Source organism: Colossoma macropomum, unplaced genomic scaffold (genome assembly GCF_904425465.1).
Source record: "Colossoma macropomum unplaced genomic scaffold, Colossoma_macropomum, whole genome shotgun sequence".
In the NCBI taxonomy this organism is placed as follows: Eukaryota; Metazoa; Chordata; class Actinopteri; order Characiformes; family Serrasalmidae; genus Colossoma; species Colossoma macropomum.
The window spans coordinates 34,560,133-34,587,206 of record NW_023494810.1 but is presented as its reverse complement, the minus strand read 5'-3'; the positions used below and the strand labels follow the sequence as shown (position 1 = coordinate 34,587,206).

The window sequence follows — 27,074 nt, the reverse complement described above, 5'->3', positions numbered from 1 at the left end:
GATCAAAGGAAGATAAGTAAAAAAAAACAGTTTAAAAACTGATTAAAGGCTACAGAGAAAACGTGTCTCCTAACAACCACCTGGAAGAGCTGGTCGACCCCAAAACCGCCCCCATCAGATAAACAGCACTTAAAGCTTTCATCTCTGAGAGAGAGGAGAAAATCAAGCTGATCAGATCTGAAAACATCCACAGGTGTTTCTGTCCATCCTTCCACTGTGAGAAGACGACTCAGCGCTGTGGGTCTGAAAGGATGTGTAGCTGTCAAGAACCTTTTTTGGTGCTATACAGAACCCTTTTTAGAAGGGTTCTGTATACAACGATATACAGCACATTCTCCATCAAGCTGAACCATTTCACCAGGCAAAGAACCATTTAAGCGTGAAATGCTTCTATATAGGATTCCTGGTTCTAAATAGAACCATTCCCTTTACTAAAGAACCCCTGAGGAACCATCTATTTTAAGATTGTGCTTAGGAGAACCATTTTTGTGAATCGGTCTTTTCAGCTTGGCTCATAATAATGGTGTGACATTGTTGGTGTGTTTTTCAAAAACGTAATTTTTAGAAATATTTCCGAAATTCCTCCGGTGGCTGCCGCGCCGTGCGGTGCTGTGTTTACGTTGTCGGAGCAGAGGTTGGTCTGAGGTTCTGGAGGCGTCTGAGCAGGTTTAGAGTGACGTTCTCTCAGGTTATTAAAGCTCTTTCTCTGGGCGTTTGGTGATGAACAGTAAAACCAGTTCTGTAGTTGTTTGGTTCAGTGAGGGCGTTTCTTTTTAAAGTGATAGTCTGTTAAAATACTGAACCACGAACAGCTGCAGACGGTTTGAGGAGAGTGTGATGATTTGGTTATGCAGTTAGCACCATGCTAATCGGTGGGATATAAGCTAGAGGTGGGCAAAATGCAAAAAATGTAATATCACGATACTTTGAAACATTTCCACAATATGCAATATGATACAATATTGTGCAACGTTTAAAAAGAATACTAACAAAAAATCCATGCAGTTATGCAATAATTATAATAAACTGCTTATTTTTATTCAACATTTCACTGAATCTAATTAAACAGGACTAATTCTGCTCTGTCTGTAATAAAATGTGCGATTGGTTAGTGTTTCTGAGTACTGACGATCAGAAAAACATATCGTGAAGTAATTTATCGCAATAACGATCAATATCGATATATTGTCCAGCCCCAGTATGAGCTTCCATTACCTGTTAGCTGCATTAGCCTCATAGCTCCAGCGCTAAAACTAAAGAGGCAAACTTCAGACACCAAACACGTCTCGACTGATCGACTACGCACTTTAAAAAGATGGTTCTTCAACGGGTTCTTTAGTAAAGAAAATGGTTCTGTATAGAACCATTAGCACTCAAAGAACCCTTTGCATGATGAAAGGGTTCTCTGTACGGTGAAATGGCTCTTCATATTGATGGAGGTGGTTCTTCAAATGTTCTTTATTAAGGGGAATGGTTCTGTTTTATGTAGAACCATTTGCATGCTTACTAGGTTCTTTGCATGGTTAACTGGTTCTTTAGATTCATGGAGAATTTGTTGTATATGGTTCTGTACAGCACCAGAAAGGGTCTTCTAGTGTTATGATGTCGACCTTGTACACAGTAGAAGAATCTTGTTTGGTGCTTTACAGAACCCTTTTCAGAAAGGTTCTATATACAGCAGTGTACAGCACCGTCAAGATGTACCATTTCACCATGCAAAGAACCATTTAAGCATGGAATGGTTCTACATAGAACCATTCCATTCACTAAAGAACCCTACACTACACAATTAAAATGTGGTTCTACGAGGGTTCTTCAGTAAAAAAAAACCCTTGCATGAATGGGGCATGCTTAAAAACGTGGTTCTTCAAAGGTTCTTTGTTAAAGGGAATTGTTCTGTTTAGAACCATGAGTTCTATGCTTACTGGGTTCTTTGCATGGTAAAATGGTTCTTCAGATGGATGGAGAATTTGCTGTATATGGTTCTATATAGTCCCCGAAAAGGGTTCTTCTGTTGTAACAAGCTTGACATTGTAACAATAGAAGAACCCGTTACATAGCTCCCTTTTCAAAAAGGTTCTATATAGAACCATCTACAGCACATTCTCCGTCAATTTGAAGAACTTTGCAATGCAACGAACCCTTTAATCATGCAAAGCATTATTTGAGTGTTCGTGGTTCCATACAGAACCGTTTTCTTTACTAAAGAACCCTGAAGAACCGTCTTTAAGAGTGTATATTTGCTGTAAACTGCATTAAACCCTCATTTTAAGGCCCTGTTGTCCTCAGTCTGCTCAGCCGGGCTGGAATCAGCGTGACGTGAGCTGCTGTTGTGAAAGCGGAGCTGAACGGAGGCCCCAGTGCAGATTTACTCAGCAGAGCTTCTCTTTGCTGTGTTAACAGTGGAAAATGGCCAATAGGATTTAGATTTGGATCAGAAATAAGGGGCTTAGGGCTGATGCACGAGGTCGTGTTCACCAATGAGCGACACCAGCGCCGCTCCAAAGTCTAGTTTAGGAGAATTGGGCATTATAAATGAAATGCTTCCTGTGAGAATAACTGGAACTGGACATAATCTCCTCAGATCAGCGTTGTGAGAAAGAGAGTTAAATTTCTTCAGATCAGGTGGTGAATAAAAAATATACAAAACAAAAACAGCAGAAAATGAGTGGCAGCTGTGATTAAGCCTGAGTTTGACCATGACAGTGAGTCACACAGTGACACAAACCACAGAATCAGGTCTATTAGAGATACTGAAGAGTCTGAGGCGAGTGTGTGAACGTCCTGGTTGATTGCAGACATTTGGTGAATCATTTTAAAGTGATATTTTCAAAATTTCTGCATAATTAAGTGGTTCAGATGTAATCAGAGTCGTTCAGAGTGGTTTGGTGTGAAACGCTCTGTTCTAGAGAAACTTACCGAGTCAGAACTGTTCACAGTGGTGGTGATAGGAACCAGACGTCCACCTCTAAAAGCTCCCTCACAGAAAGTTCCTACATGAAATGGTTATGAATTCACTGCCTGATGACTGAGACACTGTTTTATGATAGTTTAGAGAAACTCCATTCATGGTGGAGGGATACATGCAGGGCGCTGTGAGGCAAAATAGTCCCCAAAGAAAACTTATTATTTCAGATTTTCCACTATTTTCCATCATCAACATTCCATATAAACTCAGAAGACTCGTGTAGGTTCACTGGTGGTTCTGGATAGTAAATAAAATGTCTATATCTGTGTTGTAGTCATGGCGACCCCTGGTTCCTATCACCACCACTGTAAAGACATCTGAACCATTTCACACCAAACCACTCTGAATCACTCTGTTTACATTTCACACACTGAACTATGCAGAAATTTAAGCTAAATGAAATGAGAATTGTGGTGAAACATCAGCTGGTTGTTTTCGTTCTGCCACGTTATACCATGCTGTGAACGTTTTAATCAGCTCTCCAATCACATTTGAATGGAGCCGCAAGTGATTCTGGTCGTCTGCCGCCCATGTTTTGGTCAGCGATCCCCTCCGAGTCCGTTCAGCTGCCCTGTGACGTGGTTCGTTTGCAGACTGACCCTCAGACTCGCAGGCTGGTGCCGTGTTCATCCAGCAGAGCGAGAGGCATCAGGAGAGAGACTAACAGAAGAGTCTGTGAGCTCAGCAAACACAGCGCAGCAGTAACGCCAGCCTGCCGTAACTCCGGCCTTTCATTGTTTCACCACATGTGTTCTGTCTGGCTTTACTCCAGTTAGGAGGCTTTTTACCCAACATACTCTGATTAGCTAAACGATAGAGCCGCTCGATTATGTCAGTAATCATAATCACGATTATTTTGGTCAATATTGAGATCACGATTTCTCACTGACACTGGAAACGTCATGCGTTTGTTGAACTTTAACAGTAAATTCTATTTAAATATAATTCAGCTGAAAAACAAATAAAAATAGACAAAGATAAATAGATAATAAATAATATATATACACTTAAATAAATAAATATAACAATCGTAAATAAAAAAGATGAACTATGTTGCAGTTCACTTCCATAACCTGCTGAAAACTACTAAACATAATAGTAATAATAATATATTTTTTTTATTTTTAGAGCACTTTTCATGCCATTAGCAGCTCTAAGTGCTTCACAGACAGGAGATAAAACAAAAAAAAACAGTTATACAAGAAATTATGAGTATTAATTCAGAATCATGCAAGAAAATGACGCAGATCAGATTAAAAGATAAAAACCAGAGACGTAGAGTTTTAAACGCTAAGTTAAAGAGACGTTTCTGTATAAAAAAAAATAATAAATGAAAATAAATTGGACCAAAATAAAGTAGATGAGTTTGGTCTTTTAGGGAGGGGCGCTGTGAAGGAAAGGAGCTGAATTAATAACACAAGACAGAACGAGAGACGGTGTGGAACTGAATGCAGCACAGTAATCGTTTGATCTCAGTTATTTTGTTTTAATAATTGAAGCCAAAATTATAATTGAAAACAATATTTGATTAATCGCCCAGCCCTGCAGGATGGATTGAGTGTTTTATGACAAAGAAATTCAGGAGTGCAGCCAGCCTGTCAGAGTTATTACATAACTATCTGATGGCTGTTTATTTGAGACGATGGCAGTTATTTAAGCTGAATGCCGTCATTTTTTCACACTGGCTAGATTTCACTGTCGGACTGTGCAGACTGTGAGCTTGATGTGCTGGACTGAGGCGAGTGAATGTAAACAAGATAAAGCGGTAAATGCTCACTGAGACATGATGGGGCTCATGGAAAAAAAACTGTCGCTTACAGTGCGAGTAGTGTTTGTTAATATGTTTAATTGTTTGTTTATATACACTCTTGGGCAAAAAAAATGAGCAAAACATTAAGATTTTAATAATCTTACCAACAAATCATTACACAAATATATGCAGTCAGTCAGTGTGGAGAGTTTTTCACTCTGATTTCTCTAAGTGCTGTACTTTAGTGTGTGAATGGTCAGACAGTCTTTTACAGAAAGGAGAGTCAGTATTGATCCACTCAGCGCTGACGGCTTCAAACCGCTGAAAAACACTGACCAGCTAGTTTGAGTTTAATGAGAGACCAAATATTCCCTATAGGGTTTAAATCTGGACTCTGACCAGCAAAACCATCAGAAACATTATATTTTGGGCTCGGCCCATTTTTATTGTCCAGGAGTGTATTTATTTAAACGACTCTTCAGTTTCACAATAACACAGTGACGAAATGCGTCAGCGCTGCCTCGACGTATAAACATGGATATACAGTGGAAATTCCTCAGTGCATAACTTTTAATCTGCTGCAAAGCTTCTCTCATATTTCAGAGCTCACACTCTACAAACACTGATCAGGCAGAACATTCTGACCACCTCCCTGTTTCTACGCTCATTGTCCACTTTATCAGCTCCACTTACTATATAGGTGCACTTTGTAGTTCTACAGTTACAGACTGTAGTCCATCTGTTTCTCTGATACTTTGTTAGCCCCCTTTTACCCTGTTCTTCAGTGGTCAGGACCCCCATGGACCCTCACAGAGCAGGTACTATTTGGGTGGTGGATCATTCTCAGTACTGCAGTAACACTGTGTGTTGTGCTGGTCTGAGTGGATCAGACACAGCAGTGCTGCTGGAGTTTTTAAACACTGTGTCCACTCACTGTCCACTCTATTAGACTCTCCTACCTTGTCGGTCCACCTTGTAGATGTAAAGTCAGAGACGATAGCTCATCTGCTGCTGCACAGTTTGTGTTGGTCATCCTCTAGTCCTTCATCAGTGGTCACAGGACGCTGCCCACAGGACGCTGTTGGCTGGATATTTTTGGTTGGTGGACTATTCTCAGTCCAGCAGTGACACTGAGGTGTTTTAAAAATCTCCAGCAGCACTGCTGTGTCTGATCCACTCAGACCAGCACAACAAACACTAACACACCACCACCACATCAGTGTTACTGCAGCGCTGAGAATGATCCACCACCCAAATAGTACCTGCTCTGTGAGGGTCCATGGGGGTCCTGACCACTGAAGAACAGGGTAAAAGGGGGCTAACAAAGTATCAGAGAAACAGATGGACTACAGTCTGTAACTGTAGAACTACAAAGTGCACCTATATAGTAAGTGGAGCTGATAAAATGGACAATGAGTGTAGAAACAAGGAGGTGGTCAGAATGTTATGCCTGATTAAACGTTGCATCTTCATATGTTCTTCAGTTCAACAAAAACCTGTTTAACAGACTCACTTTGCCCAAATCAGTACGGCTGAGCTTTCCTTTTGCTTTATGAAGTCTAGTCGGTTCACTTGTTTTCCTTTGGAATTTGTGTGTGGAACTGTGGGGAACAGAGTTTGGTGATGTGGGTGTGATTATTTTTGCCTGTCCAGTCATGTGTGAGTACTGTGTTCATTCTCTGAGAAAATGTGTTGCGTCACATATGGCGGCTTTCCAGATTCCCACTCTGTGCTCAACGATCCGGGACCAAGAGAGTTTCAGCGCAGCTTCAGGAGCTTCAGGAGCTTCAGGGTGGAGTTTAGTAGTCGAGTATCTCGGATGCAGTCGGTCAGCTGAGACGCGTTTGGTGTCTGAAGTTTGCTGTTTCAGTTTTAGCTCTGGAGCTACGACGCTAATGTAGCTAACAAGTCATGGAAGCTGATACGGCACCAGTTAGCATTGTGCTAACCGCATCCGTAAACCATCACTCGCCTCAAACCGTGTGGAGCTGTTAAATAACCTCTAGTGCTGCATCAATACCAGTTTTTACAGGTCGAGTTTGAGTACGTATTTTTAGTGCTTACCGACGTTGAGTCCGATACCAGACTGAGTAACCAAAAAAGATGGTTCCTCAAGGGTTCTTTAGTAAAGAAAATGGTTCTATATAGAACCAAGAACACTCAAAGAACCCTTTGCATGATTAAAAGGTTCTTTGCATGGTGAGCGGGTTCTTCAGAATGATGGAGAATGTGTTGTAGATGGTTCTTATAGAAAAGGGTTCTATATAGCACCAAAAAGGGTTCTTCTATTGTTATAAGCTCATATTGTGACAATAGCAGAACCCTTTTTGGTGCTACAGAGCATCCTCTTCAAAAAGGATCATCAATCTGAAGAACGCTTTCACCATGCAAAGAACATTTTAATCATTCAGAGGGTTCTTTGAGTGTTCAGAGTTCTATATAGAACAATTTTCTTTACCAAAGAACCCTTGAAGAACCATCTTTTTTTAGAGTATACTTAGTTGTTGGTGTAAATGAGTGCAACGTACCTTATCAGTAAATCGGGGTGGATGGGGGTCAGGCGGGGTGGATGGGGGTCAGGGGGGTGGATGGGGCGAGTGCGTGGGACACATGAGCCAAATGACTTGGGAAATTTAACGGAACTGAAGTTGGGTTCTTATTTATTATTTATTATCTTATTTATTATTTTTCGTTCCGCCTTAAAAGGTGCAGCAGTTACACTCAGCTACCGGAATGTAACTACTGCTGCATTTAAGGTGGAACGGGAAATTCAGACAAAAAGCTGGTGAGTAAGAAGCCAACTTGACTTGCCGTTTTTGCCAGGCTTGCAGAGCGAGTGTTAGGAAGCAATACTCATAGGTTTATTTATATATTGTTAAAATTTTTTAACCATTTTGCGGAATAAAAAAAGTCCAGGTTTACTTGGGTTGTCAAAAATGTTTCTTGTTGAGAAGCGAGGGGACGTCTCAGAATGATAAGACACTGTTAACCTGCACAAATATGTTTATTTAAACATCTGAAATTGTCTTACTTGAACATATAATTGAATATATCATATTGAATGTATCAGTAGATATTATGATATATGCAGAAACCGTCAAGAATTAGAATTACACTGATTTTTGGCCGTACAGCGCAGTATTACTTACATGTAATTCCATGTTATTTATTTCATAGTTTTAATGTCTTTATTATTACTCTACAATGTAAAATAGTTCATAATAAAGGAAAACCCTCTAAGCTGCTAATGTAAATCCAGCTGTGACTGATTTATAATTTGTTCCATAAATGCAGTGCTGAGTTAATCTCTAGTTCTGGCTCGGGTCAGAATGTGATGAGGAGGAGGATAAATGTGTATTTTTGCCTGTTAGTTTTCCATAAGCTGTGATGAATCGTATAGACAGAACCAGTCGGGGCAGTGAGGTCTATTTATAGCTACTCTCTACTCTGACATGGACGAACAGCCTCCACCCTTTAACCATCTTAGATCTCTCACTATTGATGGGGTTGGAAGTAATTGAGCGTCTGAGTAAACAGAGAGATTCAGAGAGGTTTGGTGTGAAATGGTTCAGATGTCTTTACAGTGGTGGTGATAGGAACCAGGGGTCGCCGTGACTACAACACAAATATAGACATTTTATTTACTATCCAGAACCACCAGTGAACCTACACGAGTCTTCTGAGTTTATATGAATGTTGATGATGGAAAATAGTGGAAAATCTGAAATAATAAGTTTTCTTTGGGGACTATTTTGCCTCACAGCGCCCTGCATGTATCCCTCCACCATGAATGGGAGTTTAAGTTCTCTAAACTATCATAAAACAGTGTCTCAGTCATCAGGCAGTGAATTCATAACCATTTCCTGTAGGAACTTTCTGTGAGGGAGCTTTTAGAGGTGGACGTCTGGTTCCTATCACCACCACTGTGAACAGTTCTGACTCAGTAAGTTTATCTAGAACAGAGTGTTTCACACCAAACCACTCTGTATACATCTTAACCAGCTAATTATATAGAAAAAGTTGGATTTTTTTTTCCCTTTAACTAAATGGAACAGTGTTTTTTACTGTAAGCGAGAGCAACGGGAGAATTTAACATAGATATTTGCAACTAATGACTGCTGATTCGTTAAGAAGGTACATTTTCCTTAATAATTAGTTACTTTTTAAATGCAGTAATCCTGATGCTGTTATAAGCATCAGAGTCTGTTCTCAGGTCAGCTGTGAGAGGCCGGTTCCCGCGCTGCCCGAGGGCCGTACTTTAGCTGTTAGATGTGGAGAGAAAGCCGGGTGTTGGTTTGCGGTTGTGGACGGAACAGAGCGAGTGTCAAACGCAGCCGGAGGAGAAACACACAAGCTGATCACGAGCTAAACGCAGAGGACACACATAGACATACACAGTCCTTCAGACCCTTCACTGACCTTTAGTCTTTTGGCCTTTGACCTCTGCACCACCAGGCCTCCCTCACCCTGCGGTCCCACGCTGCTCCACCACATTTCACACGAGTCTACAGACTGAGAGAGAGAGAGCAGCTCCATCTGCTCTAAACACGACTGAAACTAACCGTTATTAACCTGAACTGTAGAACAGACTCAGTTTATATCACAGTACCTACATTTAGAGTCGGTTATTCATTCAGGCTAATGAGAAACTGTAGAACTGACTCGGTTTATATCACAATACCTACATTTAGAGTCAGTTATTCATTCAGCCTAATGAGAAACTGTAGAACAGACTCAGTTTATATCGCAATACCTACATTTGCAGCTCTAACAGCTTCCACTCTCCTGGGAAGCTTTCTACAAGATGTTGGAGAGAGTCTGTGGGAATTTCTGCCCATTCATCCAGAAGAGCATTTTTGAGGTCAGACACTGTTGTTGGACGAGAGGGTCTGGCTCACAATCTCCATTCTAGTTCAGTCCCAAAGGTGTTGGACGGGGTTGAGGTCAGGGCTCTGTGAGGGCCAGTCAAGTTCTTCCACACCAAACTCACCCAGTCAGGCCTTTATGGAGCTGCTTTGTGCACTGGGGCTCAGTCATGCTGGAACAGGAAAGGTTCTTCCCCAAACTGTTCACATAAAGTTGGAAGTGTACAGTTGTCCAGAATGTCTTGGTGCTGAAGCATTAAGATTTCCCTTCACTGGAACTAAGGGTTCTAGATCAACCCCTGAAAAACAGCCCCATATCATCATCCCTCCTCCTCCAAACTGTACAGCTGGCACAGTGCAGTCAGGCAGGTAACGTTCTCCTGGCATTCGCCAAACCCAGACTCGTCCATCAGACTGACAGATAGAGAAGCTGATTGGTCACTCCACAGAACACGTTTCCACTGCTCCAGAGTCCAGAGCGGCGCTTTACTCCACTCCAGCCGACACTTGGCATTGTGCGTTCTGATCTTAGGCTTGTGTGCAGCTGCTCAGCCACGGAAACCCATTTTGTGAAGCTCCTAATGTGCAGTTCTTTTGCTGATGTTGCTTCCAGAGGCAGTTTGGAGCTCTTTAGTGATTCAACAGAGGACAGACACTGTGCTCTTCAGCACTCAGCGGCCCCCCTCTGTGAGTCTGTGTGGTCTAGCGCTTCGTGGCTGAGCTGTTGTTGCTCGTAGACACGTCCCCAATAGTACAATAGTAGCACTTACAGTTGTCTGGGGCAGATCTAGCAGGACAGAAGTTTCACAAACTGACTCGTGGCAGAGGCAGCATCCTATAACAGAGCCATGTTTAAAGTCACTGAGCTCTTCAGTACGACCCTCTACTGCCAGTGTTTGACTATGTAAGACTGCGCTTAATTTTATGCACCTATTAGGAATGGGTGTGGCTGAAACACCTATTAGGAGGGGTGTCCACATACTTTTGTCCATATAGCATATCTGGAAAGCTTTTTCAACCCAACAGCAGCTACATTTGTGTTCAGAGTCTGGATAAAATAATTAGATATGAATTAATATCTGTGCTTCTGCTCTGAAACCAGATCTGAGCTGGTGCTTTAGGTCCTCCACCTCTGGTGTAGAACCGGTCTAAACCACAGTTTCAGGAAAAATGACCCTTTGCGTGTAGCTGAGAATCACTTCTATATATAGCGCTGAGGGATTTCCAGCCTGTCAGTTCCAGCTCTGCACTTCTACAAGTGTTGATTACCTGACTCAGAACAAAAATCTGGACTGGGTGGGGTCCAGAGTCTCAGCTAACACTCCATCATAGATATAATGACTTCATAACTCTTTTGTTTAAGCTCTGTTTGTGTTTGTATGTGGTTAGTATGAGCCAGAATGGGAGCTTCTGTGTGATAAAATCTACTGAGGCGTGAAAGTTGTTGTGCTTATGTGCTGTTTTAGAATGATGGTGTTCAAGAATTTGAGTATGAGTTCTCTATCACAACAAATTTAGCTTTGCAGAGTAGCGCTGTATGTTCTGTCTGCATTATGAAATTGGCTGTTGTTAATAGGGATGCACTGATACGGTAATTGAGGGTCGATGCTGATATGGAAAAATTTTATAATGTAGAAATTTGTCCTAAATTTGCCTGATTTAGCACTGCAGAGAATTTTTTTTTTTTTTTCTGTAGAGTTACATGCCACTGCTGATGGAACAAAACCTCATATCTCCATTTTTGTCATTTTTCAGTTGACATAATTTGAAAATGCCTGTCGCTCTTTACATTGTGTGTAAATTTCATGAAGAATGGACCAAAAGAAACGACCCAAAATTACTTGGGGAAAAAAACTCTTGATTCCATTGACTTACATTAAAAGTAAATTGTTTTTTTTGTTCTATTGTAAAGTTACCGTTTAGAGATACAAGGTTTTATTCCAACAACAGCTAAATGTAAATGTTGATGCAGTAAAATGGACGAAATGCATATATTTAGTTCAGTGACCCAAAACATTGTGCTCTTCTGGAGTTAATCATCGAATATCTACCCAGTGCCAATGTTATTTTAGGCCACTGTCTGCCAGTACCAATAAGATTCAGGTGTCATTGTGCATCCCTGCCCAGTAGTACGTTAGTGGAAAGTACAGTGGTTGATAAAAGGAGCTGTGATGTCAGCAGTTCAGTTGTTTTTACACATTATCTTCATATCCGTGACAAAGGCGAAAAATATTTGGGTGGATTTTCCCTGTGAATCTTTCATACGGTGACTAATACACTGCAGGTGCCTGGACTCGTCCTACCACTCACACTCTATATATACATATTCACCTTTCACTCACCGCCAACGTAGAAAACCACCAATCACGTTCAGCGACATCACAATAAAACATCAATCACAGTCACTGACACACAAACCATTACAGTTACTGTGAGTGTTTCACAATAATTATGCACCTGGTCGGCCACTAAAGGGGAACTCCAGTGAATTTTCTCTGAATTTCTGCATAATTAAATCGTTAAGATGTAAACAAAGTCGTTTAAAGTGGTTTGGTGAGAAATGCTCTGTTTAGCGCTCTTAAAAAAGATGTTTTCCAAGGGTTCTTTAGTAAAGGCAGCGGTTATATTTAGAACCTTGATTTCTGTATAGAAGTGGTTCTCTGCATGGTGAAATGGTTCTTCAGATTGATGGAGAATGTGTTGTATGTGGTTCTATATAGCACCAAAATGACTATAAAGTACTATTATGATGTCAAGCTTGTAACAATAGCAGAACGCTTTTTTGTGCTGTATAGAACCATATATGACAATTTCTCCATCAATCCGAAGAACCATTTTACCATGCAAAGAACATTTATGAGCATCTAATTCAGGTCAAATCAAATATATTTTTGTCAGTACAAAACCTCGTATCTCCAAAATGGTAAAGGAGAAGGAAAAAACATACTTTACTTTTAATGTAAGTCAATGGAACCAGACGTCTTTTCAGGTAGTTTTGGGTCGTTTCTTTTTGTCCATTCATCATGAAGTTTACACAGAATGTAAAGGGCAACAGGCATTTTCACATCATGTCAAAAACTGAAAAATTGAGATATATGAGGTTTTCTTCTACGTACATGTGTATGTGTGTGTGTGTGTGTGTGTGTATATATGTGTAAATATATATATATATATCTGGGTTACACATTATCCAGATTATTCAGATGGTTCTATACAGTTCAATATATAATATTCAAATATATATATATATATATGTATATATATATATATATATATTTAGAGAAACTTAACTAATTAAGCAGGACTAATGATGATCTCTTTGGAATCAAATAAGCAGTTGGGAAATGTTTTTAAATATTTACGATTTCCACAATCTGCTCAGAAAAGCATATTGTGGCATTGTGATGTAATGTATCATGATAATTATCAATATTGTCATATTGCCCAGCGCAAATTTGAAAAATGGGTGGAATTCCCCTTCAAACCTCAGTTGTATGTATAAGTATATCACAGCTTGTATAACCCCACAGTGACTCAGCAGCGGAGGGGATTATGGCCTTTTCCAGCTATTAGCACCCATGAATCGTGTGTGTGTGTGTGTGTGTGTGTGTGTGTGTGTGTGTGTGTTCGTTCTCATCATAAGATGAGGGCCTGAGGACACGCTCGGCTCAGATGTGTTAGATGTGAGGGTTAAGCGTCCTGTGCGATTCCTTTGGTCTGAATTTTGCTGAATGTTTGTGGATTTTGTGTCACGCGGGTTTTTCAGCACTAAAACTCTCAGATTTAAAGCAGGATTGGCTGAGGAGCTGTTAGCATCAGCGCTGGGAAAGAATGCAGTCTCACTATTTATTTATTTATTTATTTATTTATTTACTTACTTATTTATTTGTTTGTTTGTTGAGGCCTGGCAGAACTCGTGGTGTTCTGTGGTGACCAGTAGGCATCAGTCTGTGTGTTCATTTTGACACTTATCAAAAACGTCAGCACATACACTGATTATCCACAGCATTAAGTCCACTACCCTCGCTGTCCAGTTAATCAGCTCCGCTGACCATATAGTCTCACTGTAGTTCTACAGTTACAGACTGTAGTCTGTCTGTTTCTCTGCATACTTTGTTACCCTTTTCCTTAATGGTCAGGACCCCCACAGGACCCCCACACACTTCTTGAGCTTTAGCACAGGAGCTACGAGGCTAATGTAGCTAACTAGTAACGGATGGCCAATGATGCAGCGCTGTGCTAACTGCGTTCCTGAATCGCCACAGCCGCCGCAGAGCGAGTGGAGCTGTTCAGTGTGTCTGATAGACTTGATTATCTGCAAACACGGACTAAAGTACAGACACAATTCAGCCGTCTACATGGGCGCTAATGCGTTTATCTATGCTAATGAACTTTAGTCCGTGTTTATAGATCACAGTGAGTCACAGTGTCAGAGGCCACGCAGTGTCGTCTGTTAGACACTGAACTCCACTCAGTCTGAGGAGAGTGGGCGATGATTTAGGCCCACAGTTAGCACAGCGCTAACTGTTTTTGCTAGTATGCTTTTGGTACTTAGCTACTTTAGCCTCATAGCTCCAGAGCTAAAACCTGTGTGTGTGTGTATATATACACACACACACACACACACACGCACATGTATGTGTATGTATATATATATATATATAAAAATAATGTGATTGAATGTAAATGAAAATCTCTCTTGCTTGTTTTTTGTCTCCCTCTCTTCTCTCTACCATTTCTTTCTTGCACTCTTTCTTTCTTTATTGCTTTCTTTCTTTTCTCTCTCATTTACTTTCTCTCTTTACTATCTCTCACTCTTTTCTCTCCCATGCTCTCCTCTCTCTCTCTCTCTCTCTCCCTCTCCCTTTCCTTACTCTATCTCTCTGTCTTCACTTTGACTTTTCTTTTTCTTTCTTACTTTCTTCTCTCTGCCTTTTCTTTTTTCTTTCTTTTTCTTTCTTTACTTTCTCTTTTACCCTTTCTCTCTCTCTCCTTACTCTATCTCCCACTGTCTACTTTCTCTCTTTCTTTGCTCTTTCCCTTCCTTCATTATTTCTTTCTTTCTTTACTCTCTCTCTCTCCTTACTCTGTCTCTCTCTGTCTTCACTTTAACTTTCTTTTTCTTTATTTCTTCTCTCTGCCTTTTCTTTTTTATTTCTTTTTCAATCTTTACTTTCTCTCTTACTCACTCTCTCTCGCTCTCTCTCTCTGCTTACTCTATCTCTGTCTTCACTTTAACTTCCTTTCTTTCTTTCTTTCTTTCTTTCTTTCTTTTTTCTTTCTGCCTTTTCTTTTTTCTTTCTTTTTCAATCTTTCTTTACTTCTCTCTCTCTCTCTCTCTCTCTCTCTCTAGGTCCACTCAGCTGCATCTCTTTCCCGCGACAGGAGGAGGAGTACCTGCACGGCATTGTGGGTAGTGTCCCCTACATCCTGGTCCTTGGGCAGGACTGCCCCGCCCGTTACCAGCTCCTGAACTGTCTGCTGGGCGAGAGGCTCCTCCCCCTGGGCTCAGATCTGGGCGGGGCCTGTGGTCCGGAGGGTGGGAGCCTGTAAGAGGAGGAAGCTGTGTTTCACGCACGGCCGGCAGACGCGGCTCAGCCTGGCGCTGCCCGGGCAGTACGAGCTCGTCCACCAGCTGGCGGCGCACTGCGGCCGCTGGGACACGGTTCCCCGGCAGGACCTGGAGATCCAGGAGGAGTGCGAGGATCCTGCACACCGACTGGCTGAGCTGGAGATCACGCTGCACCACCCACTACTGCAGGTAGGGGATCATGGGAAATGTAGTGCTGGGGGTCGAGGGGAGAGTTTCCCAGCATGTCGTTCACTCTCCCGTCCATATGTGGACACCAAGCTGCAAAACGCCTCATTTTGAAATCATTGTTTTTGTGATGCCATGAAAACAACCCATTTACACACATCTGCCTATTCAGCCTACTGCAGTTTAGCTCCACCCATTCACATTGAAGTTATAAGGAGTGTTTCAGCCTGGACTGCTTTTTGAGGGAGGCACAGCCTATTAGAACCGAGCTCATTTGCATATATCAGTCTTAAAGTCACAGTAACAAAAATTATAAGTGGACCTCAGGGAAAACATAGGGAGTCCCTGTGCGCTGGTGAAAACCTGAACGTTATTGAAAGTGCATATTTTATGGAAGGTAGGAGACATTATTGACAAACAAAATAGGAAACTGACAATTGTTCTTTCATTAAAGGTGCAGTGTGTAAGATTTAGTGGCATCTAGTGGTGAGGTTGCAGATTACACCCAGCTGAATCTCCTCCCTCACCCCTCCCTTTCCAAGTGTGTAGTAGATCCTAGGGGGCCGTCAGGTTTTCTGTCGTCGTCTGTCCTGATTTCGTTTTGCTTCTTCATCTTTTCTGTTCTGTGACGGTGAGGATTCACCGTCTTTCACTTCTTCCTGTGCTAAATAATAAATCTGATCCTCCATTTGTCAAAATTTGGGTTCTCAAACTTCTCACAGCACAGAATGGTCAGCAGCACCGGCAGCTCCACTGACTCTTCTTCTTTCTACGTCTTCCAACCGGAGCTACAGCGCCACCAAATTCAAGCTGCTGCTTCAGCGTAAAAAGCGAAAGGTGCCCTCTAGAGGCAGAGTTTGGTTTGTCTGTTCTGGGCTCCTGTAGAAACATGGCGGCCTCTGTTGAAGAGGAGCTGCTCCCTATGTCGATATGAAGGGCTCATTCTAAGATAATGAGAACACGACGATTCAGAGTTACAGCTGATTATACACTAATGACAACATGGTTTTGTATGCCTGTAATCTCTGGGTCACGAAAATGGAGTTGCTGTCATGATGTGACATGAGACATGAATGAATCTAAATTTGTCTTTGCTTTATGATCCCTGTTTCTTTTCAAAAGCAAGAAGGGTCTGGGTTCGATTCCCCAGGCAGGCGTCCAGGGTCCTTTCTGTGTTTCTAAATTGCCCCTAGGTGTGAGTGTGTGTGAATGTATCTGCCCTGTGATGGACTGGCGACCTGTCCAGGGTGTTTCCTGACTTCCGCTCAATGAGCGCCGGGGTAGGCTCCAGCTCCCCCCGCGACCCAGAAGGATAAGTGCCTTAGATGTGTGTGTCTGTGTGTGTCTCTGTGTGTCTGTGTGGGTGTGTTTCACTCACCGCACTGCATCAGTTCTAGTTAAACAGGTGTAATTATGCTCTCTTTGTTGTTCAAGAACTGATAATGTTCAGAATATGGATCAGAAAAGCATATTGAAACGTTCATAATGGAATTTATCATAACAGTAAATATTAGCAGGTTTTAGTTTCACAGTTTTTTTTTGAATTTTGAAAACCTGAATGGAAAAGGCTCCCCCAAGTCACACAGTCTTGCGCTAGGATGAGGTGGAAAATGTAGAATATCGCTAAAGCCGAAATGTGAAAAAGACTGATGCAAAAGTGTTTTTAGACTAAACGATGACATATCGAGCCGTAAGTCACATGATTCCGTGATTCCTAGACGGTCCAATCTCAGCACAGAGCTTTACGAAGGTTGTTTTCAAAATTCTGAAATGTCTGAATGAAGCTGGTTTGAAAAATGTCTCTGCACAGTGAGCTCCAGGACTGTCTAGTTTGCGTTCCCAGATTTAAGGTGGACGTCGTCGGGGTGGCACGAAGATTTCAGCCCTTGTTAGGTGGCCGTTACTCGTCCTGCCCTGAGCTTCAAAGAACACCGCCATTGAAAACGTTAAAAGTTTAATATCTTCATCTTGCTAATATCTCCACTTGGATGCAGCCCCTAATCATGGTAGCCTAGAACATCTAAAGAGCTGTAGTGGATTTTTTCTGCGGAAACTTTGTAATGAATGGAAACCTGGAGTCTTATTGCCCTCAGTGTAATAAAAGGTCTGATTTGATTCAGCAGAGGTTTCCTCTCCACAGCTGCGCTGGAGTGAGTTATTTGGTCCGTCTGGTCGGCTCAGCAGGAGGAGCGGCACTTAAACATTCAGTGTTTGTCTAGTTACCACACAGTGTGATAGTGAGCTCCATTCATCTGTACACACACAGAACCACAGAGCGCCTGGAGGGTGAGGGGGTCTCTTTTTCAGCTGAGGGGAACCTCAGAGTCTTCTAGACAGTCAAACCCAACAAACCCATGTCTGTCCTTTTATAGTTCACTTTTATTTAATAGGATCCTCCTGCTTGCTGAATTTACAGCAATGCTCTTATCACACTCGCCACAATTACATGCAGACTGATAATCCGACTATTAGCTCAGTCAGAATAGATTATGTCCATATAGACACCTCTATCGGAATAGACTAGTCTGATTGAGGCCATTTGGAATACAGTTTCTATCCGACTGAAGGAGGTTTAATCCTGTAAATAATCAGTTAAATAGAAGAATAATATCCGTGTAAACGCCTGTATCTGATTACATTCCCTATCGGAAAGTTTAAGTACGTTCTGATCATGTTCGTCACGTCATAGTGAAAGTTTATACAGCTCAACATGGCGGACCAGAAACTGGTCTGCAGAGGAGACGAAGTTTATGCTCCGATCTTTAAAAGACGGCGGTGGGACGGACGTCCAGCTTATGTGTCACAGGACACGACGTCTTCCTCTCGGCCTTCTTTAATAAGGACATGTGAAGGACGTTTTCCTGAGTCTGACATCATTTTAAAGTGATTAAAAACACAAGCGCTGCTCACTGCTGCTCATCTCACTCTGACTGGACTCGTGATGCTGGTTGTCATGGTAACGTCTACACTAAGTGGTTCTCTACGCATGCGCGTCATTTTGGATCGGATTGCTGGTAGTGAGCATGTAAACAGGGATTATCATCAGATTGTTGAGTAGAGTGAGAATAAACACCTCAGTCTTAGTCTGTAATCAGAATGTGTTCAGTCGGACTGGCAAAAATTGGGAACAAATGAGTTACAATCGTCCAATCAGGATGGTTCTCTCTGTGGTATCTAGGTAGATGCAGCCAAGCTGCTCTCCCGTTGGTCAGGACGTCAGGCGCTGGACTGAAGGCCTCACACATCAGATTAACTACCAACATAATAAGTACACACACTGATGAGCCACAATATTAAAACCACCTCCTTGTTTCTACACTCACTGTCCACTTTATCAGCTCCACTGACCGTTTAGTTTCACTCTGTAGTTCTACAGTTACAGACTGTAGTCCATCTGTTTCTCTGCATACTCTGTTACCCTGTTCTTCAGTGGTCAGGACCCCCATGGACCCTCACAGAGCAGGTACTATTTGGGTGGTGGATCATTCTCAGCACTGCAGTAACACTGACGTGGTGGTGGTGTGTTAGTGTGTGTTGTGCTGGTCTGAGTGGATCAGACACAGCAGTGCTGCTGGAGTTTTTAAACACCTCAGTGTCGCTGCTGGACTGAGGTCAGTCTGATTCTCTCATATGAAACACGGCTGACGTCACACGTGAAGATCGTTAGGCAGCGAGAGCTGAGCTGAATGTAAAGATGAGCGTTTTATTATAATCCATGCTGTAAAAAGAGAATAAAATAAAAATTTTATATATAATTATATATAAAATTATTCCCTTTTGTTTTTATGCTTTTTTGAGCCTGTCGACTGTTTTGATTTGTCTGCTTTTTTGTAGACCTTCTTTCTTTTCATTCTTTTTTCCTTTTCATTCTCTTCTCTTCCTTTTCTTTCTTTTCTTCTTTTTCTTCCTCTCCTCTTCTTTTTCTTCCTCTCCTCTTGCTTTTATTTATATTCTTTTCTTCTTTTTCTTTCTCTTCTCTCCTCTTATTTTCTTTCTCCTCTTTTCTTTCTCTTCTGTCCTCTTCCTTTTCCTTCTGTTCTCTTTATTTTTTCATTTACTCTTCTTTCCTTTTCTCTTCCCTCTCTTTCTCCTTTCTCTTCTTTATATTCTTTCTCCTCTTCCTTTTCTTCCTTTTTCCCTTTTCTCTTCCTTTTCCTTCTCTTCTCTACTCTTCTCTTCCTTTTCATTCTCTTCCTTTTTCTTTGTCTTCTCTTTCTTTTTCTATCTCTTCTCTTCATTTTTTCTCTTCTCTATCTCTTCTTTGTCTTTTCTCCTCTTTGTTTTATTCCTCCTCTTTCCTCCACTTTTTCTTTTCTCTTCCTTTTTCTTCTCTGCTCTTCCTTTTCATTCTCTTCTCTTCCTTTTTCTTTCTCTTCTTCTATCTTTTTCTGTCTCTTCTTTCCTCTTCATTTTTCCTCTTGTCTTCCTTTCTCTTTTTTCCTCTTCCCTTTCATTCTCTTCTCCTCTCTTCTCTTTTCTCTCGTATCTCTCTTCTCTTCTCTCCTGCTCTCTTCTTATCCTCTCTTCTCATCTTTTCTCTTCTTTCCTCTCCTCTCCTTCTTAATCTTTCCTCTTTCTCTTATTTCTCTCGTTCTCTGTTTCACCTCTTTTCTCCAGTGTAGGTCTGAACCTCAGTGAGGTCTCTCCTCCTCTCTGCTCTTCTCCTCCCTCCGTTCTCTCTCTCCTCTCCTCTCCTCTTTTCTCCTCCTGTCCTCACTGCAGGCCACAGTCTTACTTACATAATTCCTCTGGTCTCTTTTTGGTCCGGTGCGTTTCACATGACCACCACACAGAGAAAATACCCACCAACATCGCCATGGTGATCATGTCTCCATGGTGACGGGACGTTTTGGCCCTGGGGTTTCGCGCATACTTTATGGATGTTGTCATGGTTGACCTCGTTTGTTTGTTTGTTTGTTTGTTTCTCTGATTTTAGAAACATAAAGCAGAAACTGGGCGAATCAAACCAAACCGAGGCTGTTTTAGGTTTAATTTGGTGAATCATTTTAACGGCGCTTATTTATGACGGTCGTTTCTCTGATCTCGGACAGTCGATGGTTTAATCTGGCCGAGTTTGTGTCGGATTCTCCAGCCATGATGAATCTGTCACAGTTTCACAGATGAATTTACAGATTATTCTCATTTTCCTTCTCTTCACTTCTCCTTCTTCTCCTCATTTTCATTCTCTACTTTTCTCCTCCTTTTCCTTTTCTTCTCTTCCTTTCTTTTATTCTTTTTCTTTCTCTTCTCTCTTTAGTCTTTCTTATCCTTCTTTTCCTTTTTGTTGTCTTCTCTCTTCTCTTCCTTTTCTTTGCCTCTCCTCTGCTCTCTTCTTATCCTCTCTTCTCGTCCCGTCTTTTTTCTCTTCTTTTTCCTTCTCTTCTCTTTTTCATTCTCTTCTCTCCTGTTCTCTTAATTTCCCTCTCTTCTCTTTCTGTTCTTTCTCTTCTTTTCTCTTCTTTTCCTTATCCTTGTCTTCTTCTCTCTTTTCTTTTATATCTCTTCTCTTTGCTTCTTTCCTGGTCTCATCTTTTCTCTTCTTTCCTCTCCTCTCCTTGTTAATCTTTCCTCTTTCTCTTATTTCTCTCCTGTTCTCTCTTTCACCTCTTTTCTCTCCTCTCTTCCTCTTCTTTCCTCCTCTTTTTTCTTTCCTTCTTAATCTTTCCTCTTCCTTTTTCTCTGATTTCTCTTTGTTTTTTAGTTTTAAGTTTTAAAACTGTGATTGTTGAGTGTGTTAGTTTTAGATTTTAGTGTAACCGCCTCCTGATCTCTCCTACACAAAGTTCAGTATAATTTGCTCCATTATTCATCCAATACCTGATATATCTAATCAATCAGTACTTCATTCAGTTAAATCAGGAGCTGCTGATGGAACCAAACAACTCAGGAACCAAACCTGGGTTCATATTCATAACTTTACTGACAAACAGCACACTCAAAGACAAATAAACATGTGTGTAAATTATTTTAAGCGGTTTATTTTGTCGGACTCTGCCTGCTGAGCAGCTCTGTATCAGGTGGAGCTGGGCAGGTGGAGCTGAGCTGGTGGAGCTGAGCTGGTGGAGCTGGGCAGGTGGAGCTGGGCAGGTGGAGCTGAGCTGGTGGAGCTGGGCAGGTGGAGACAGGCTGGTGGAGCTGGGCAGGTGGAGCTGAGCTGGTGGAGCTGGGCAGGTTGAGCTGAGCTGGTGAAGCTGGGCTGGTGGAGCTGAGCTGGTGGAGCTGGGCAGGTTGAGCTGAGCTGGTGAAGCTGGGCAGGTGGAGATGTTTGGTATCTGCTGTGTGTGGTTGGTTTGTTTCTGTGCTGCTGCTGCTGCTGCAGATGTTTGCTGCTCTGCTTTGTTGTTTTTCTCAGGAACTCTCGCCGCTCTGTGATTTTCACACCAGCACTCTGAGTAAAGCCCACACGGTGGAGATGATGGCCGCACCCGCGCGCTAATTAACTCCAGCGGCCCGAACGCTCTGCTGATAAAGCTGAACACGCAGTGACGCAGCGCAGGCGCATTCCTGAGTGCAGTGCTGAGAGGTTACACCCACTTCTGCTCACACGCAGGGAACACTGGGGACTTTTATTATTGAAAAAAAGATAAAGTGACCCAACTTGAGATTAGGGAACACTCCTAAAGCTGGCAGAAAGGGGCAAAGCTGTTTAGGTACACTTTTGGTCCTGCTCAAAGCAACATTAAAGTGATAGTATGACCAAAAAAAATTGCCCCCCTTTATTTCAGCAAGTGTAAAACATACAAGGAATTTAGTCAATCAGTTTGTTTGCTTCCTTAATTTTAGTGCTGGAGCTACAAGGCTAATGTAGCTGACAAGTTAAAAGCAATTGCCATGCATTATTACGGTCGTTTTTTAAAAATATATTAATATTGCAATTTTCAAATCACTTGTTTTTATTTTAGCCAGAGTTATGAAACATTTTATTTGAGGAAGTTAATCTAATTACACTGAACTTGTGAGCTGCCTTTAGATGAGACGGAGCAGGAGTCGACCTGCGGCTCTTCTACTGCCCTGTTGTGGCTCCACAGCTGAATCAGATTAGTAGGTAAAAATAAAATAATCCTCCTTTACAGTAAAATAAAGCTCTGCTGATCGTTCAACACAGTTTAACAATAAATGGTCTTAAACTCTGGAGTTAATGTAGAACTGCTAATTCACCCTTTAACCCTGAAGATCAGCGCAGACTGCTGGTCACCATAGCAACACAGACAACAGTCTCGCCTAGCTAGTAGCTAACGTTAAGACAAAGATTTAAGTCGAACATCGATAATTTGGAGATTAATGGACTTATTTGTGTTTATAATCACTCCAGCTGGTTTCCTGATACGTTTAATCTGCAGTGAGAAACTGAAACACTAAAAAGTCACAAGGCTGAAGTTTCTCATTCGCCAGCTTCTTGTTCGAATTGTCCCGTTCCACTTTAAATGGAGCAGCAGTTACATCTGGTACCTCAGGCACCATTTAAGGTAGAATGGGACAGTTCGAACAAGAAGCTGGCGAATGAGAAGCGACTTCAGCCTCGTAAAAAACGGAACATTTGAGAGCCATTTTACAAGAAACTGTTCTACTTTTGCGGAAAAGTTTCCTGCTGGAGATGTGAGAAAAGCAGCTGTAGCTGAGCTGAAGCTTAAAACAGAGCAAAGTAAGTCTGTGTTTGTGTTTATTTTATATTTTTAGCCTATACTAGTACATTAGCGTACATTAAATGCTGTGGCTCCCAAGGTGGTTTGATTTTTGTTGAAAAGACAATTCTTAACATTTGAGTTATGACCCCTGCGATAGACCAATCAGAAGCGTCCTAACACCCACATTCTGTGACATCACATCCACAACAAACTGGCAGGTTGGTGCAGTATGTTCAGTCTCAAGCAAGAAAAAGTGGACATTCTGCTATTCCTTGCCCAGAATTTCAGACCTGAACCTTAATTTATAGAAAATAAGCACAACTTTAATTACAATATGTTCTACTCTATGAATAATAATAATAAAAATAATAATAATAGTAATAATAATATCTTTTTCTTTTTAAATTTTTAAACATATTATGCATTTCACAATCACAGGGTTGCCTGCAGAATATTATACTGTGAGGTTCCACACTAAAAAAGGCAGAGGAAGGAGATGAGATGGTGTGAACTGCCTAAATCATCACACACTCACCACAAACTGTGTGTCCATTATCTCTGTAGACTTGTTTGTGTGGTTTCTGACACTGTGTGACTCACTGTTCTCTATAAACATGGACTGAAGTACATTAGCATAAATAAAAACAGTATCAGCAACTGAAGTCTGTATGTCCAAATCTGCGTATAGAGATGACCGTCTTACAACCAAACATCAGCTTGTTTATCTAAATGTGTTTCATGTTACAAAAGACATATGTTTAATAAGGTGTTCCAAACTTTTACCTGCAGCTCTGTGTGTGTGTATATATATATATATATATATATATACACACACCGATCAGCCATAACATTCTGACCACCTCCTTGTTTCTGCGCTCATTGTCCATTTTATCAGCTCCACTTACTATATAGGTGCACTTTGTAGTTCTACAGTTACAGACTGTAGTCCATCTGTTTCTCTGATACTTTGTTAGCCCCCTTTTACCCTGTTCTTCAGTGGTCAGGACCCCCATGGACCCTCACAGAGCAGGTACTATTTGGATGGTGGGTCATTCTCAGCACTGCAGTAACACTGAAGTGGTGGTGGTGTGTTGGTGTGTGTTGCGCTGGTCTGAGTGGATCAGACACAGCAGTGCTGCTGGAGTTTTAAACACCTCAGTGTCACTGCTGGACTGAGAATAGTCCACCAAACCAAAAATATCCAGCCCACAGCGTCCTGTGGGCAGCGTCCTGTGACCACTGATGAAGGACTAGAGGATGACCAACACAAACTGTGCAGCAGCAGATGAGCTATCGTCTCTGACTTTACATCTACAAGGTGGACCGACAAGGTAGGAGTGTCTAATAGAGTGGACAGTGAGTGGACACAGTGCTTAAAAACTCCAGCAGCACTGCTGTGTCTGATCCACTCGCACCAGCACAACACACACTAACACACAAAAGCAGCTACAGCTGAGCTGAAGTATCAGAGAAACAGATGGACTACAGTCTGTAACTGTAGAACTACAAAGTGCACCTATATAGTAAGTGGAGCTGATAAAATGGACAATGAGCGCAGAAACAAGGAGATGGTCAGAATGTTATGGCTGATGTGTGTGTGTGTGTGTGTGTGTGTGTGTGTGTGTGTGTGTGTGTGTGTGTGTGTGTGTGTGTGTACCAGAATACATGTGTCCTCCTCGTTTATGCTGATCTAGAATCGGTTTCTGTGGGTTGGTTACAGATCAGATGTTCTGCATGTGCCAATCCAGGACTTTCTCCAGGAGATCTGGGGGAATCCCCTCAAAAGTGAAAGTAAAACACATTCGTCAGAACAAGCACTACAGAACAGACCCTACACTCTTAAACACATGGTTCTTTAAAGGGTTCTTTAGTAAGGAAAGTAGTTCTAAAAGAACTATGAACATTCAAACACCACTTGCATGATTAAATGGTTCTCTGCATGGTGAAATGGTTCTTCAGATTGATGGAGAGTGTGCTGTATATGGTTCTATGTAGCACCGAAAAGCGTTCTGCTATTGTTTACAGGATTGACATTGTAACAACTGCAGAACCTTTTTTGGTCCTGTATAGAACACAACACATTTTCCATCAATCTGAAGAACCATTTCACCATGCAGAGATCCAGTTAAGCATGCAGATGGTTCTATATAGGACTCGTGGGTTTAAATAGAACCATTGCCTTTACTAAAGAACCCTAGAAGAACCATCTATTCCAAGAGTGTACAGAAGGCCTGTGTGCTGTTAAAAGTGGCCCCAGATGACCAGGAATCGGCCCAGTTAGCCGGTTAGTGAGCAGCGTTAGCCCCAGGCTGTGGAACAGAGGACAGTCTGTGGAGTTTTAGCTGCTGGATGTTTGTGGTCGGCTGATTTTTGATGAAACGTCACTGATTGTCTCGTCGTGTCCAGCTCTCAGACGACTTTAGGAGGATGGAAGACCTGACGGTGATCTGTCCGTCTAACGGTCAATAACTGTTAAACGCTGCTGCTGACGGGGAGAGGATATGTTTAGCGTTAGCATTAGCTGTTAGCTTGGCTAGCAAGACGGTAGCGCTGTTCTTTTCTCTTTTTTTTGTTGTTTTTTTTCTTTTTTATTTGACATTCTTTTAATTTTAAGGTGTTTTTCTTATTGCCACACAAACTGACCCTGACTGACTGACTGACTGACCGACTGATGAATTAAGAAGCACTTTTAAAGACACTTTTCCCTCTAATTTAATTCTTTCTTTATTGCTTTTTCAGCTGTTCCTGTTGTTGTTTTAATTTTGTCCTTTTTTGCCACTTTATGTTAATTATTACCTTTTTTACTTTTAGTAAATAAACATTTACTTATTTTCTTTTTCCCTGGAGTAATGCTTTCTTTTTTTTTTTTACTCAATTTTTTGTTAAATATGAACATTCTTTGAATTTTGTGTTGTTTTTTTTCCTTTTTCCCTTTTTTTTTGTTCTTTAAAAATAGTTTATTTTATTTTACTTTATTTTATTATTTTTCACTTCATTTTCATTTCATTCAGACTCAGAGTTTGTTTTTCTAGTTTTTCCATTTGAACTCTTCTTCGTAGCTTTTTCAGGTTCTCCTGTTAATCAGACGTTCTCCCAGCGTTCTGTCCTCCCAGGCGGCTCGGCTGTTAGCGGAGCTGCTCTGGTTCAGCAGTTCGGTGTTAAAGCTGCTGTACAGTGTTTTATTTAGCTGAGTCTCTGCGTTTGTGAAGCGGAGCTTTGTTTGTGTGTGATGTTTGGCCGGCTGCGGTCGTCTGTGCTGCGTTTGAAAGCGGAGGGCATTATGGGTACTGTAACGGGCCGAGTGTTCTGATTGGCCGAGAGCGAATGCTTGCAGGCCATCTTTGTTCCAGAGGGGTCCGGCTGTTGTTTTGTCGGGGACGGCGCTGACTGCCTCTTTTGTGCTCGGATCTCTTTTTTTTTTTTTTCCTCCACTCTCTCACTCATTCACTTGCTTTTTTTCTCATTTCTTCTCTCCCTCTCTGCGCTCTCTCTCTCTCTCTCTCTCTCTCTCTCTCTCTCTCCTCTCCCTCTCTCTCTCTCTCCCCTTTACTTTGCCTTCTTATTGCTGTACTGAACCTGTGAGGAGAAAACTGGTTCATTACGCTCAAGATTGTCGTCAACAACAACAATATTTATCTAGAAACTTTCATTTGTGCTTCGTAATGATTGTAAATAAAACCACAAAACAGCTGTATAGAACATATAATTAAATAAAAATAAGAAATGTAATAAATTAATAAAAATAAAAACACACACGCACGTTATCTATGCCACTTATCCTCCTGGGTTGCGGGGTGTTGGAGCTACAAATAAGTAAGTAAATAAATAACTAAATACATTTTAAAAAGTAAGAAAACTCAAGTAAATAAAAAATTACAAATAAACAACAGAATAAAATTAAAACTCTTCATTCATTCATTCATTCGGTACTGGTACTGTGCAAATGTCAGGGACCCCTCCCTTCATTTATTTAATGTCCAGTCAAAAGCAGCCATTAGAAAAAGATTATTTTTTTTTCAGAGATGTTTGTGAGATTAGAGAAGATTCTCTCTCTCTCTCTCTCTCTCTCTCTCTCTCTCTCTCTCTCTCTCTCTCTCGTCGCTCGCTT

At 41.5% G+C, this 27,074-nt stretch overlaps 1 protein-coding gene across 1 annotated transcript in view; it reads left to right on the top strand.

Annotated features, from left to right (window-relative positions):
* Nucleotides 1–27,074, top strand: part of dstyk (dual serine/threonine and tyrosine protein kinase) — a 45,840-nt gene that overhangs the window by 1,487 nt on the left and 17,279 nt on the right. Inside the window, 2 exon segments of the mRNA XM_036559699.1 lie at nt 14,937–15,129; nt 15,131–15,344. Coding sequence (XP_036415592.1) covers nt 14,937–15,129; nt 15,131–15,344 — 407 coding nt within the window.